Source organism: Cryptomeria japonica, chromosome 6, assembly GCF_030272615.1.
Source record: "Cryptomeria japonica chromosome 6, Sugi_1.0, whole genome shotgun sequence".
Taxonomy (NCBI): Eukaryota; Viridiplantae; Streptophyta; class Pinopsida; order Cupressales; family Cupressaceae; genus Cryptomeria; species Cryptomeria japonica.
In genome coordinates this window covers 31,908,650-31,923,074 of record NC_081410.1, presented here as the reverse complement: position 1 = coordinate 31,923,074, position 14,425 = coordinate 31,908,650, and the positions used below count along the sequence as shown (strand labels likewise).

At 33.9% G+C, this 14,425-nt stretch overlaps 1 protein-coding gene across 2 annotated transcripts in view; it reads right to left on the bottom strand.

The window, feature by feature from the left end:
• Positions 1–369: 369 nt before the first annotated feature.
• Positions 370–14,425, bottom strand: part of LOC131069999 (pyruvate kinase 1, cytosolic) — a 31,454-nt gene continuing 17,398 nt past the window's right edge. The window contains exons 7-17 of one of the 2 annotated variants that reach the window (XM_058005550.1): positions 13,755–13,835; positions 13,154–13,225; positions 12,926–13,015; positions 8,416–8,560; positions 8,158–8,246; positions 7,935–8,030; positions 7,715–7,782; positions 7,329–7,428; positions 3,366–3,461; positions 1,531–1,590; positions 370–1,019 (exon numbers count right to left, since the gene is read on the bottom strand). In XM_058005550.1, coding sequence (XP_057861533.1) covers positions 867–1,019; positions 1,531–1,590; positions 3,366–3,461; positions 7,329–7,428; positions 7,715–7,782; positions 7,935–8,030; positions 8,158–8,246; positions 8,416–8,560; positions 12,926–13,015; positions 13,154–13,225; positions 13,755–13,835 — 1,050 coding nt within the window. In that variant the 3' untranslated portion in view covers positions 370–866. The remainder of the gene's footprint in view (positions 1,020–1,530; positions 1,591–3,365; positions 3,462–7,328; positions 7,429–7,714; positions 7,783–7,934; positions 8,031–8,157; positions 8,247–8,415; positions 8,561–12,925; positions 13,016–13,153; positions 13,226–13,754; positions 13,836–14,425) is intronic. The other variant, XM_058005551.1, reaches the window with a different exon arrangement.

The following is a 14,425-nucleotide window of genomic DNA, read 5'->3' as shown; positions in this document are numbered from 1 at the left end:
GTCCCACTTTGAAAGCATTCCTATTAGGTCTATTAACCTATGACCAATGAAGATTGCCAGATTGGTTTTAATGCGGCAGAATTTTCAACTATGCTCAATTCATTCTTTTTTTTTTCAATTTCTAACCTTATTGTTTGCTGGGACTGCTAGGCATCATGGGCACAGCCAGCTGTTCCCATGACCTCAAAACATTCCAGTGACAGTGTGAATGGAAAAGCCACATGTTCCTGTGTGATATAGTCAGAAATTTATTTCTGGTCCAAGAAAATCAGAAAAATAATCTATTAATAATTCTTCTCTTCATATTGAAGATATTAATTCTAATATGCTTTAGGCAAGATAATTTTATAAATTCTTTAAATGAAAAAATTGAAGTGAATCAGCATTCCTTAATGTCTCATAGTAATATGTCTGATATAATGTGGAGAAACCATATTTCTAAATTCCACTTTGATTTCATCTACAATAAATTACTCTTGGATGTAAAATACAGTTCGAACATCCAATGCAGGAATTTACAGACTCAATGCAAAGCGTTACTATTACACTCTACTACAGGCTCGCCATGCGATTTCGTATGGAAATAATTAGTGTACTTGCCTATTATATAATGGGCCTAAGCAAAACTTATTTCATTAAATTAAGCACTGGCTTACATTACCAGAAACAAAACTTTGAATATCAAAATTCACTTGCTGAATCAGCATAGATTTTGCAGAGAGATTCAAAATGCAACCTAAAAGGTCTACAAAATTGAGAGAGTACTATCAGCTGTCTTTTAGCTATTGGATAAATGAGGTACATGCAAATACCTCAACAAAAAGCATACATACAGTAAATAACCACACACCGCTTTTTCCATCACTCTAATCTTCAAGCTCAATTATCTTCACAACTGCTGAATCGCCTATTTTTTGGCATACAACAATTCGATCATGAGGCTTGATCAATCCTGCTGCTTTACCATGCTCCAATGCAATCTTCAATACAGACTCATTTGTGGCACTGGTTGACTCAGCCTGCAACACAATGATTAAAAAGATATTCAAACTTATAAAAAGGGTTTGAAGATTATCAGAGATTCATTACTGTTGCATATTTAGTATGAAAAGAAAATATTAACACACTATTGGGCACCCTCCTTGGTTCATTCCATTTTAATCTCTTCTTCTGATATCAAATAAAACAGCTCCGAACTTCAGAAAAGAATTTTACATGTCGGAACAATTTACTTCATGCAAGAAAGAATTTAATTGAACCCTCAAAGAATCATGCAGGATATATCTTTCACTTTCTACCCCAACGAGGAAAAGAGATAGCTATAGAAGGAATAATATGGTTTAAGCAGATATTGTTTTTATATATTATCATAATGGTCAAGCTGAGATAGCATCTTATCACTGGGTTCAACATAACAATATAAATGCTTGCAATCAAGAAATTTACTTCATCGTTTGAGGACTTTCTTTTAGCAGATATGATTGATATTTAAGAAATCTCATTGGCAATCCTCAAGTTAAAAGGACTTACCGGGTGTCGCGGATCTGCCAGCATAGGAAAAATTCCTCTAACAATGAGAGACTGTCTTGCCTGCAAGAAAATTAATCTCCATTATAACAAACCCTTTGTTCTCTCATTTCTTGTATCATTACCAATTAGCATCAATATTCTTATACTAATAATAGTACTACTAATTTCCAATACTAAATCACACTAAACTTAAGTGTGAACGTCAAAAACACAAACAAATGATGTTGTATGATGAATCTAAAGTTATCTCCCTACAAAATTTATATCATATCTGTATTCAAAGAGATTAAAGTTTGCTCCTGAAAACTAATTAAACATCTCAGCATGCTCACAGACTACAATGAGAAAGATAAATGTTGCTTTTTGAATATATCTCAACAACTCTACCAAATACCATGTCGCCTGGCGATCCTAAAATAATATGAAAGTGAGCTACAGAGCCCTTTCGTTACTCTAGCTGTTTAACATTAGTACACTACAAAAGGAAAAAGTCAAGACCAGAAGAAAATACATACTTGTTAATGATAAGGTTAATTGGAATATATAACACAAAAGAAATGCAATCCTCACATGATGTTAAGCATTATACCTACAAGGTACAATGATATTTAAAACGAGCATGAACCATTTATACCATATCGAACCATTATGCCAAGGTACATTATGCCATTATCGAACCATTTATACGCATCTTCCCTAATCACTTTACTTATTTTGCCTTTAGATACTATTAGTCATAGTTTAAAAACATACTACCCAACAAACTTGGCAGACGTTTGACTCAGACACGGTAAAAACTCAGGAATCTTTCCAAACATAAAAAAAAAAACATATTTACCCAATACTAAAAAAAATATGCATAAAACAGAATTTAAATAACTGAGTAGTCTTTCCTTCATTCATAGATCAAAAAAGTAGTTCATTAGCACATCAATAATCTGCCATGGCCATAAGCACGCTAATCATTCCTAGTTGGTTAGGGCTGTTTTTAATAGAAAATTATGTATTAATAAATTTAAAACTATTAATACATATTAATAAAAGTAACATATAATAATAGTTATATATTAACAATTTCACATATATTAATAATAAAAGTATTAATGTTAATTTTCAAATTCAAACCTAAAAGTCTTAGGTTAAAAATACATAATAAAAAATCATAAAACAAAAATAAAATTGAAAATACATAATAAAAAAGAAATATTCAGGCGCTCCATCATTGCTGTTGATTCCCCCAATGCCACTGTAAAATGCATATACTGAGTCTCAGATACATCAGGCGATTGGATGTTCTCGATAGAGTGCTCACAATATCCAGCCCAAATCCCATTACACTGTCTACGCGAGAAAAGCATTTTCCCAGCTGGTCATTGCCAGACTCACTCACAATGATCAGCACAAATTGCTGTTTCAGATCCCATTGCCAAAGTGCACAGAAAGGGCGCACAACACAAATTTAAAACAAAATTCATACAAACCTATTTCATCAGTATTGTACGATTAACTTGCCGATTTTCCAGTAGAAATCACCTCCAAGTTAACTCATGTGTCAGCAATTTTTCACTGATACTTTTGAACTATAAACTAGGGTACAGACTGATGATTGTGACGGGGAAAATAATTCCTATTAGTAAAAGAATAACAATCCAATCATATGCATGCACAGCATTTCATCTGAGTTTGGCCTATACAATATCTCCTCAAAGCATAATTTGTCACGAATGTTCCCCATCATTCCTCGAATTTGTAGCAACCACATATATAGCTCCCTGTAGATGGGAGGCATTACCAAACATGGTCACCAGAATTTAGATGTGTGTTGTGAGCTCTACCTGAAGAATGGATCTGTCTGATGATACAAGAGAGCATGAGTTTGAATCCTCTGGAAATGTGACCAATGAGTTACCCAAAGTGAACTGGTTCGGGTTCTGCATGAAATTTGATGACTATAAAATTCCAAAAGATACGTTGTTTAGCAAAGATAATGGCATAATGTTTCACACTAAGTTCAAAAATAAAAAACCAAGTACGTCTTATTATAACATTCTAAAATATGAAAGTTGATTAAAAAACATTGCTTACCATTTATATGTATGTTTTTTTATTTGTTCTTACAAAAGATGATTTATATATTACATAACCTACAACTATTTTGTTTTCCTAAACATGCTTATTATTCATATAAGAAAAGTGTTCCGCAATTTAAAGACATTTGAGATAAAGAATATTATGTGTTGAAAGTCGAGCATAAAGAATTTCTGACATTTGTGCAATCATTAGTTCCCCTTGAGTTATTCATCACAATGTGGGGACTATAGTATCACTGTAGCCGTAATGTAGCAGGTACCGTAGCTTGCAACCCTTGTGCCTTTTCCTCCAAATATTTAAAAATAACATTAATCTTTTATCTGCCCGAAACCCACTTTTTACCTTTTCGGAAAGACTTCCAAATTTCTAAAGTCTTCACAATTTGACCATTGAAGTGCAACTGTGAACCCTGATATGAATTCACCAAGGGTTAAGCTGGGTTATCATCCAACCAACCAAAATACCCAAGGGGTTTTGTCCTACGGCAATGCTGAACCTGGAGAAAAAGCTCTCCAAAATCCTCTTAAAGAAATATCAAATCCAAGATGTCCAAATGACTTGCTCTCATTTCATTTTAAAGGTTCAGCTGGATCTTCTAGAAAGATCTGATTTAACCTCCTTAAAGCTTCTAGAAGATAATTTATTTAATAAATTGACTTTGTAATATTTAATTTATTTTTCCATTTAAGTCATTTTAATTAAATTAATTAACAGAAAATTATCCTTGGGATTTAATTTTATTGGGACAACTTTAAAATAATTAACTTAATTAATTTATTCCCTTATTATTGCCTACAGGAATAAAATAGGCTAGAAATCTCCATTGGAGGCTCACTCGGAAAAAGGAGACATTACACATAAGACTTCATTATGGCGATTGTTTTACCCTGGTTGATTTTATGGTTGATTAGGAGTCTTGGAAGCAATACCAAATGAAACAGATCATGTCACAATTACTATGATTAGACTTCATTATGGTAATTGTTTTTACCCTGGTCCCTTTTATGGTTGATTTGGAATCTTAGAAATAATACCAAACAAGACTGATCATGCCAATAATGATCATCTTTAATGCTCTTAAGACTGATCATGCCAATAATGATCATCTTTAATGCTCTTACATATTATTTCATGCAATAATTCAACATATCTTGCCACAGATACAACTGTACATTTAACAGAAAAATGAACTAATTTGCAAGACAAGCACTTGCCTTCTCATCTAAATTTTGATTTGGTTTCCCACAAAAACAAGGGCTAGCATTTTTGTTATCTCACCAAGAGCCTATACTATATAGGTATGCCCAGAAATCTGAAATTAAAAATTAAAAAATGAATATATACACAAACATAAAGTCCTGCAGGAAAGGATGTAACACCTCATCAAGCAATGACCTCCTGTGTCAGAAATAAATCAGATGGAGCATTGCATTGAATCTAGATAATATGTTGTATATCTACTTTAATCATAAGTGAACACCAATTTTTTTTTCATGGAAAACTAAGATTGAAAACCCATGTGTAGCTGCCCCTAATGGCATAGCATGATCATAGAGTATGATCTGAAGCATTAATATAAAAAATGGTCATGCAGTCAAATCCAGAAGCTTTCAAATTCAATAGTGTGATGGTTAAATCGTGATGTTGTGGTTCTTGCTACCAAGGTTGAAACCCCTATTGGGGTGTTACTCTTGAGTGTTCATGTTGGGTATGAGATCCACTGTTTGTGGCCTCGCCAGTTAATAGCTCCAGTCAAAACATTTACCCTCAATTTTAAACCAAAAAAAAAAAAGAACATGTGTACCATTTGAGATTGTAATTTCTTTAATGATCAATTTCTGCCTTTTCTTTAAATAAAATTTCATTGGATTGTTATGATTTCTTTTTATATTTATGATTTGAAATTTTCCAGTTTTAAAATTTCATTTCCTGCACAAAACTATGATGGTTTGACATAATTTTATGAAAAGAACTTCTACCTTGAACCATATTGTTTTTTTATAAAAAATCTTGAAACAAATTATACCACCAACCACCGTATAAACAAATCACCTGCAAAAATAGAGGCCTATGAATCTTGAAAGTTCATTCTTCATGCTCGCAATATAATTCCTACATTTGGGTGTTAAAAGAATATATTAAATGATTATTACAAAATGACACTTACTTTTGTAATAAAGTCATCTTAGTGACTTAAGTGAGTTTACTATTTTTAGCGTTTAGGGTGAGTCATGTCATGTTTATCTTTTGCATCTTTATTTGTTTTCATCCTCCAAACTCTATAAGGAGATGAACCTCTATGTAATCAGTATCCTAATATAAATAATATCATATTCTCTTTCTTTTTAGCTAAGGTACTGATTCGGGTACTGATACGATACGGATTCGGCCAATTAAAAAAAAAACTTGGGTACGGGTACGTCAGTACATATATACATAAATGATAACAGATAAATGATACATAGTTGTTTTTCAATTGTTTTTTTTACTTTTATGACCCGTGGGCCCTGTTTTTGGGAACCCATGGGCCATGGTTCTCCCGAGTCCGCCTGGGTTCTCCCAGGGTTCCACACGGGTCCTGCCCAGGTGGCCGGGTTCTCTGTGGGTCCTGCCACAGAGAACCCAGCCACCTGGGCAGGACCCGGACCCAGCCTTTTTCCCCAAGAACTGGTATCTCAGCTTTTTAGTAATGTTGTGAGCTACTCGTATTTACAACATTCAATTCATCCATACAATATATACATATATACCCATTTCCCATTATACCCTTGATGTGTCTATATTTAAATATTAAACCATAAAATACATTTCCTTAATAAATAAGTAAATTCTTATCATCAAAATAACAATAGTCATAAAAATAAACCTTTCACAATTTAATAATAGTCATAAAAATAAGCCTTTCACAATAAAATAAGTCCCCATCTATTTTCAATTTTTACCTTTGCAATGGTTATCAGTGAAAGATTAGTACAATAATGGGGGATTCCATGGACTAGCCAAAATTGAGGCATGCAATACACAAGCATTCCAAAAACTATACCTTAAAGCATCATGGTATCCTACCTGATGTTGTGCCCACATATCAACTTAAGTATTACTAACATTAAATTATGAGCATGTCTCTACAAGAAAATTGTGAGCTTAAGACAAAATAGCTCACTAATCATAAAATATTAAACACACTCTGCCACACCCACAGACCGCATTCTCCATTCTTATCAAAACCAAAAGGCACGGATGTTTTTTCCAGCACAGGGAGGGTTTTAAGAAACAAAAATGTTATCTATGCCAAGTCAAGCATGCGGCTATTTCCTGGTTCATTCTAGAAATAATAAAAAAATATAAATTAACTCAACAAAACTGCTTATCTACATAGAGATTTGTTTTGTATAGCATCAGGCTCTGTTAGATTCTACCTAATTTCACCCACAATACATATCCCACCCCCTATGCAAATTTTCAAACAGACTGGCCCAGATCACAAATCCAGTTCAAACAAGACCCCAATCCATGGTTATATACCATTGAACCAGCACCACATAATTCTGAGATGTAAGTATTGATCTCATCATTTTTTATTAAATTAATCTTACTTGAAAGACTTGCTCACAAACTCACACAGAATGATAAAGTTACTTTGATCAGTACAATCTGTGTCACTCTGACAGAAGAAAAAACAGAACAGTTCGTTATGTATAGCATACCTGAAATGCACCAGTAAAGCTCCATCTCAGTTGATTTGTTGTCAACCTTGGAATGACAACAGAAATTACTGGCATAGTAGGTCTGTACTTCGCAATCAACCTGGGGCAAATAAGACATAAATCTCATGTTAAGAATCAGAGTGCATAGATGAGTTATCTATATATCAGAGCATTTCCTAAAGCAGTGCATTCATCTTTGGTTGATAAATGAAATTCACATGTAAAGGCAACAGGTAATCTAGCATTGACAAAATTGCCTTATTTATGAAATAACCAATCCTCAATAATGGTTAAAATAAAACCAAATTGTGACTTATCACCAATTCCCCAAATTCAATAGTTTTAAATGTCCAAGAATATATAATGTACAATGTGACAACAATTACTTAGCAGTTCGTCCGGATGTTGTAAATACTGCTATAACAGAAGCCTTCACTTTGATTGCTGCACTTACCTGAAATTATAATACAAATGGTTGTATCAAATTGATTTTCATCAATTTCCACAAATCAAACAAAAAGAGATTTACAACCTTCATTAAATTTCATCTGTAAAGGAAACCCACGAATCACAGCAAAACTAATTAAAATGATGTTATGTACTTACTGCAGAGGTTGCAATGCATTCCAAGTGAGACATTGGTTCACTTTGACATTTGAGAGTCTTCTTAAAATAAACAGCCTGATTGTACACCTTCTCTGCCTGCATGAATAAGCATATGTTGTCATTTAAGGAGTTATTCAGATTATAATATGATCTCAAAATTGATATCTCATCACATAAATTTGGAGAAAGGGAAGCAAACAGAAGTTACTACACAGAAACTCACTTCTGCACAGATCCTTCCTACAGTTGAGATGGTCTCAATGGGATATAATCCACGAAAAGTCTCTGCACCTAACAGAATTGCATCTGTACCTGTAACCATGAATTTCCTGCTGAGTAATCTTCAACCGAAGAATAATTAACTTTCAAAGAGTGTTAATCAACTTTATGTGACATAACTAGACATCTCATCCTCAGTCACAGTTATATATGTCAAAAGACTCAGACAATTCATATGTACAAAGGTTAAGGATTTGCTCACCATCAAGCACAGCATTTGCAACATCAGTTGCTTCTGCACGAGTTGGGCGTAGATTGTCTGTCATACTGTCAACAACACGAGTGATAACAGCTGGCTTTCCAACCATATTACACTTATGTACGGCAGCCTTCTGGAATAAAAACACCTGCACAGTTGGAAAAGAAAATTTTCCTTGCATTATTAAGAAAGTAACTTAATTTCATATTTGTCCCCAATGCTCTCTCTCACTTCTGACTCTCCTTAGATCTTATCTACATAAAGTAACAAGCAACAGAAGAGGAAAACTAAATTCTGATTACTTGATTTTTCTAATTTTCGAGTTCACAGAATAAATTGATATCTGTTACAAAATTATTCTCCATGTCTACCAGGAATGAAGTTTTTTCCCAACATTTAATTTCAGTGCAACTACTCTAATCCCAAATCAAACACCAGAAACTGTCCACACATTTATCCAAATTGGATCCATTTGTAAATGATTCACATCACAATTATTGTATACCTGTTCTTGTTAAAACGCAAGACTATTATCTGTTTGCATGATACTCAGAACACTAAAATTTAAGTAACTTAGTCACTTCAAGATTTGTAAAAAGACTTTAAATAAAATGTATGGGGTCCTAAAACGGCCTTGTACAACCTGCACTTTTAAACACAGCATTACAGAAACATCAAAACACAGAAAGGTATGACCATGACCAAACTGTTCCCAAAAAACAGCAAATAAAAACCGATCACTCAGAGTGGAGGTTCAATCCATTGGATGCCAGCTGTTAAGTTGGATCATCATTTGGATGTTTCGGTGTAGGTTTTCAATCATGCCTTATTGAAAGGAGAGTCCTGCAGGGCAGCTGAAGATGAATCTAGAGTTGCACTTCGGAATTGTAGAGCACACAGGGTGTGCGAGTAGAGAACAGGAATTTCTATTTCTCAGAAGAGATAGGTTGAAGGCAGTGTTTCAGGGCCTTGTGAGCTTGTATACTGTAAATGAAAATGGAATGAGGTGAAGGCCCCATTTGCTAGAGTCTTCCTGCACTAGGTTCCTATAGAGTAAATTGTGTGTTTAACCATGCATGTGCTAGGTCCTCCCACAGTAAATCTTGTATGTTGAAAGTATGTGTGTGCTGCTAAGTGTTACTTTTTCCATGTTTTGAAGTTCACCTTTCATTCCCTTAAGAAATTCAAGAAATATGGGCAACTCTATAAATGTATATAAATAGCCAGCCACATAATTAGCATAAATCAGTCATAGATAAAAAAAGATTAGTGCAGTGAATTAAATACTAGTAATCCTTTGCTAATTACTGATCATATTCATACAAACTAAACATAATTAACATAAATCAGCCACAGATAAAGAATGATTAGTGCAGTGAATTAGATAACAGTAAACCTTTGCTAGTTAAAGATCAATATTAGTAACTGAGTTTTCAAACTGTTTCTTCAACAGTGTGCACTGTGTTATTTCATTGAAACAAAAGTTAAATCAGGTGATACCACTGGAGTATATATTTCCATGATAAGGTGGAATTGTGAATTTAGAGTACTTCGCTCAAGAAACAAACATATTCCAAGTGTATGAAAATAAAAAATGGAGACTTCTAAAGTTGAAGACAAATGTTGCAAGTCTCTCTCAATCAATGGGAAACTTGACATATAGAAAAGTTCATGGAAGCACTCATGGCAATCTTAGGATTTCAATAGAAATTAAAATAACAGCCAACGACTGACCCCCCAAAGTCAAAGATAAAGGAAGGGAGCAGGCCCAAGGCAATACAAGTAGAGGTTGATGATGCAGAAAAAATAAAATCAACTATTATAGATAAGAGGTTTATCCAGTTTGCATAATGTAAGTAAAAAACAACACTTTCTTACATATCTTGAGCTTTCTAACACTGCACTCCTTTGGCAGAAAAGTTACATAAACATTCTTTGGCCTGGAAGAAGTAACCACCTAGATATAAATGAAGTGATTTCAAGAAACCAAGTGTCAAGTGTGCTGGGTTATACCAGTAAATTCAGAAGTCAAATAATCCACACAAGATTAGATACTCGAGACTGATATTGTGAAGTAGCTTGAAGACTAAATAGACAAGCCCAAGATTGCTGAAAAAAAAATTGTCCAAGCTTACATTGTTATGGAGAGGAAGATGGAAAATGGTGAGTCTTTTAATCAGCAAGGTGCAGCCTTAATTAAGCAAAGGGAAGAATAATGAAAAGAGTACAAAAAATGCCACTATGATTTGCAATGATTCTGAGAAGCATTGAAACCAATTTGAAGTAGGCAAGAATTCCAAGGCAAAGTGCTAGAAATCGCATTCCAAGATCTAGAAAAAGGATCAGCCCATTAAGACCGTGATCACCATGATAGAGGGCAGATACACTGAATTCAGTTCAGATATGATTCAAAAAGATCATTGCACTAATATTTTCTCACAAACAAATTATAGGAATCCAACCAAACAAAAATCCTTGATATAATGGATAAACAAGAATTAATGAAGATACACGTAATGTCCCCATCCTAGTCAGGGACAGTGGTTTGAGGAGTTAGCCTATTTTTGGACCCTTGTAGGCTAACAGGGTATGGATAAGGAGGTCAATGATGCAGTGTCTTGAGGGGTAGTCAGTCTATTTGTTCTAGTTCAGTGTTGAGTTTAGTTCTGGTCTTCGTTTCATCAGTTTCTGACATCTTTTTGAGGATTTCCTATTTTTTAGGGGGGAAATGCTAAAAATAGACATGGTCCTATTTTCACTGGCATGGTGAACTGTGGCCCCAGCTTCTGACAGATTTAGTTTCTAAGCAATAATAAGAGGGAGATGAATTTTTAAGTGGTTCTCGCAGGCAATTAATGTTTTAATGAAATATTAAAATAAAATCATAAAGTGCATCACTTAAATTTATTTAAGTGAAAATTTAATATCTCCTAAGTTGGGCATCCCTTTTAGGGTTAAGTTGGGAACCCTAAAAGCAAGTTATGATTTTAAAAAACCTAATTGCCAAAAATCGCACCTTACATGGTCCTATTTTCACTGGCATGGTCAACTGTGGCCCCAGCTTCTGACAGATTTAGTTTCTAAGCAATAATAAGGGGGAGATGAATTTTTAAGTGGTTCTCGCAGGCAATTAATGTTTTAATGAAATATTAAAATAAAATCATAAAGTCCATCACTTATTTAAGTGAAAATTTAATATCTCCTAAGTTGGGCATCCCTTTTAGGGTTAAGTTGGGAACCCTAAAAGCAAGTTATGATTTAAAAAAACCTAATTGCCAAAAATCGTACCTTTTGGGTATTTAGGCAGCCAAGATGAAATTAGACCTCATTCATTGATATTGAGCATTTGACATTTCTTATGAGCACTTGGCTATGGCGGCTAGGGTGTGGAGCTGTTTTGGAGAGCATGCATTCTTCAGAATTCAGTGGCTTTGAGATTGTGAAAGATCAATCGAATTGTTGCAGCTTGGTTGGTTTCATTCAGAAATCAAATTGAATCAAATTGGGGCAGATTTGGCTTCTTACAAGACAGATTTGTTGGAAGTCTCTTTCCCAAACACACAGCTTGCTCATTTATTGGCACCATCTTCTTATTGTTTGGGCGTCTTATTATTAAATAAGAGCAGATCTGATATGTTTTCAGAATAAATATCAGAACTTTGTAAGTTGCTGGTTTGAATCTTTTAATTTCAATAAATTGGCTAAGGACCTATGGGTATGCTTCTAAATTCTCCAATTCCTTGTTTCAGCTGATTAAATTCATGTATTCTTTCAATATGTATTGAAAATTAAAAAAACCCCTTCTGCAACTTCTGTAAGACCATCTCTAATAATCAAAAACACAGAAAAAAATATTGAATTACAGCAGTTTGAAGAATTGAACCAGCAAGGGTTCATCACAATACATAAACCATACTTTGTGCCAAGGGCATGTTTCAAAATAGTCTTGCTTAAAAACCATAAACAATTCCGAATCTTCAAGCAGAAACATTGGTTCCTAAAGAGAATTGGGTCCCATATTCAATCTTGGCCAACAAAGCATCTAACCATTTGAGGAAAATCCCTCTTATATTCCAGCCTGGTTTGGATTGCCAAACCTCTACCTAAGCAGTATCTGATAAAGATCTTCAAAGGCATTTGTGATTGCGATGAGGAATTAGAAATGAAAAGAAAAGAATGGCAACTTTGTTACAATCTGAATGGGCCTCCACATGGATCAAACATTGCTGCTTAACATCTAGATTCTCAAAGAATAGGTTTTAGATACAAAGAATATACAAGTTCTTGACCCGAGTATTTCTAAGAGTACAAAAGAAAAATATGACTTGAATAAATACCATACTATATACTGTATATTAATGCACAAACATAGGTTAGCTATACATTTGTTCAGAAGAAGAATCAGGTAATTTAAATAAGAAAAGTGATAAGATGAGCACAAAAACAACTCAGCATAATCAAGAAATAGAGGGTCATAGATGTAATGAAAGAATACATAAATTACATATCTGACCTTTTCTGGTGGAAGATCTATCCCTAAATTTCCACGTGAAAGAATGATCCCATCTGCTTCTTGCAAGATCTCATCAAAATGTTCCAGACCCTGCAACAATAAGTTTCAACAAACATAAGATCAAAACAATGGTGCAGTTATAGTGGGGCATTGTCATTCAAGATTCCCAAACATATACCCAAAAGAGAAGTTAAAGCTTAAAGACTTCATTTTTGGCACAGTGCATACCTCTACATTTTCAATCTTCGCAAATATTTGTGTCTCTTGAAGATTACCAAGCTCAGCAAGATAAGCACGTGTCTACACAAGACACAAGAAACTTTTGTTAAGGCAATTGCACAAGTATCAAGTATCCAACAAATTGCTTTCTACAATGTACTTCACTAATAAAAATTTTAAACTTCTCTATGATATACCCATTTATCATTCTGTCATCAATTTTACTTCATTCTCAGATCTGCAGTAGATAATGCAATCACTGCTTGGGGTAGAATATAATGCATTCCCCATATCATAAAAGCAAACCTAACAACTCTCTAGAAAGCCAGCACACAATCTGTGGTGTCTATGTTCCTTTGATAATGCAATCATTACTTAAAATGATCAATAAAAAGGAAACAATGTTTAACATTTCCTTAATAAGGATCATGTTCCCAAGTCATTCAAACAGAAGAACCAAAACATTTGAACTTCGTAAGGTAGAACTACGAATATAATTTATGCTCCTACATTAATAGTCCCCAGTGAATAGACACAATTATATAGGAACCTATAAAGTAGCACAAATAAAATAAGCAATTAATAATCAACTGTTTATTGCAATTTTCACCTGTCGAATATCTTCAGCATGCCGGGTATATGACAAAGAGATAAAGTCAATGCTGTTACGTACTCCCCAAGTTGCAATAACCTACAGCAAATGTCATTAAATTAAATTGCAAACCTTGAAAGAATCAAATAGAAGATGTAAAACAATGTCTACATGAAGATTATGCTGCCAGCTGCTTTTTAAAAAGCTACATTATCGCAGGAAGTATCTAACTTCTAAATCCACTTAAAAATGAAAAGTTTATTACACTAAAAACTCATTAAACAAATCAACCAAACTATTAAGATAGATTCATGAGACACATGTTGCAATGATTTTTAGCTAGTAAAGGCAAACAAGGGCCTTGAAAAAACTTAAAACCACATCCTGGCATAGCTTTAGAAATATTCATATTTGGTACAGAATCAATGCATAAGACCCCACATATAAACTTGTATTAAGTGAGTGTATGGCATGCATTGAAGCAAAACTGTACAAAACAAAATTCAGGAGTATTACAGGATGTCAATGACTTTTCCCTAATGTTACCAATTTCCTTGTTCTCTCCTTTCCACATTTTAAGTTTTTGTGTTCTCTCTTCTCAATTTATTCCCCTTATCTTTAAAACGTTCATCTCCATCATAAGAAAATCATGGGGTCAAATTAATCTCTCATAATATTCAAGGAGGTTG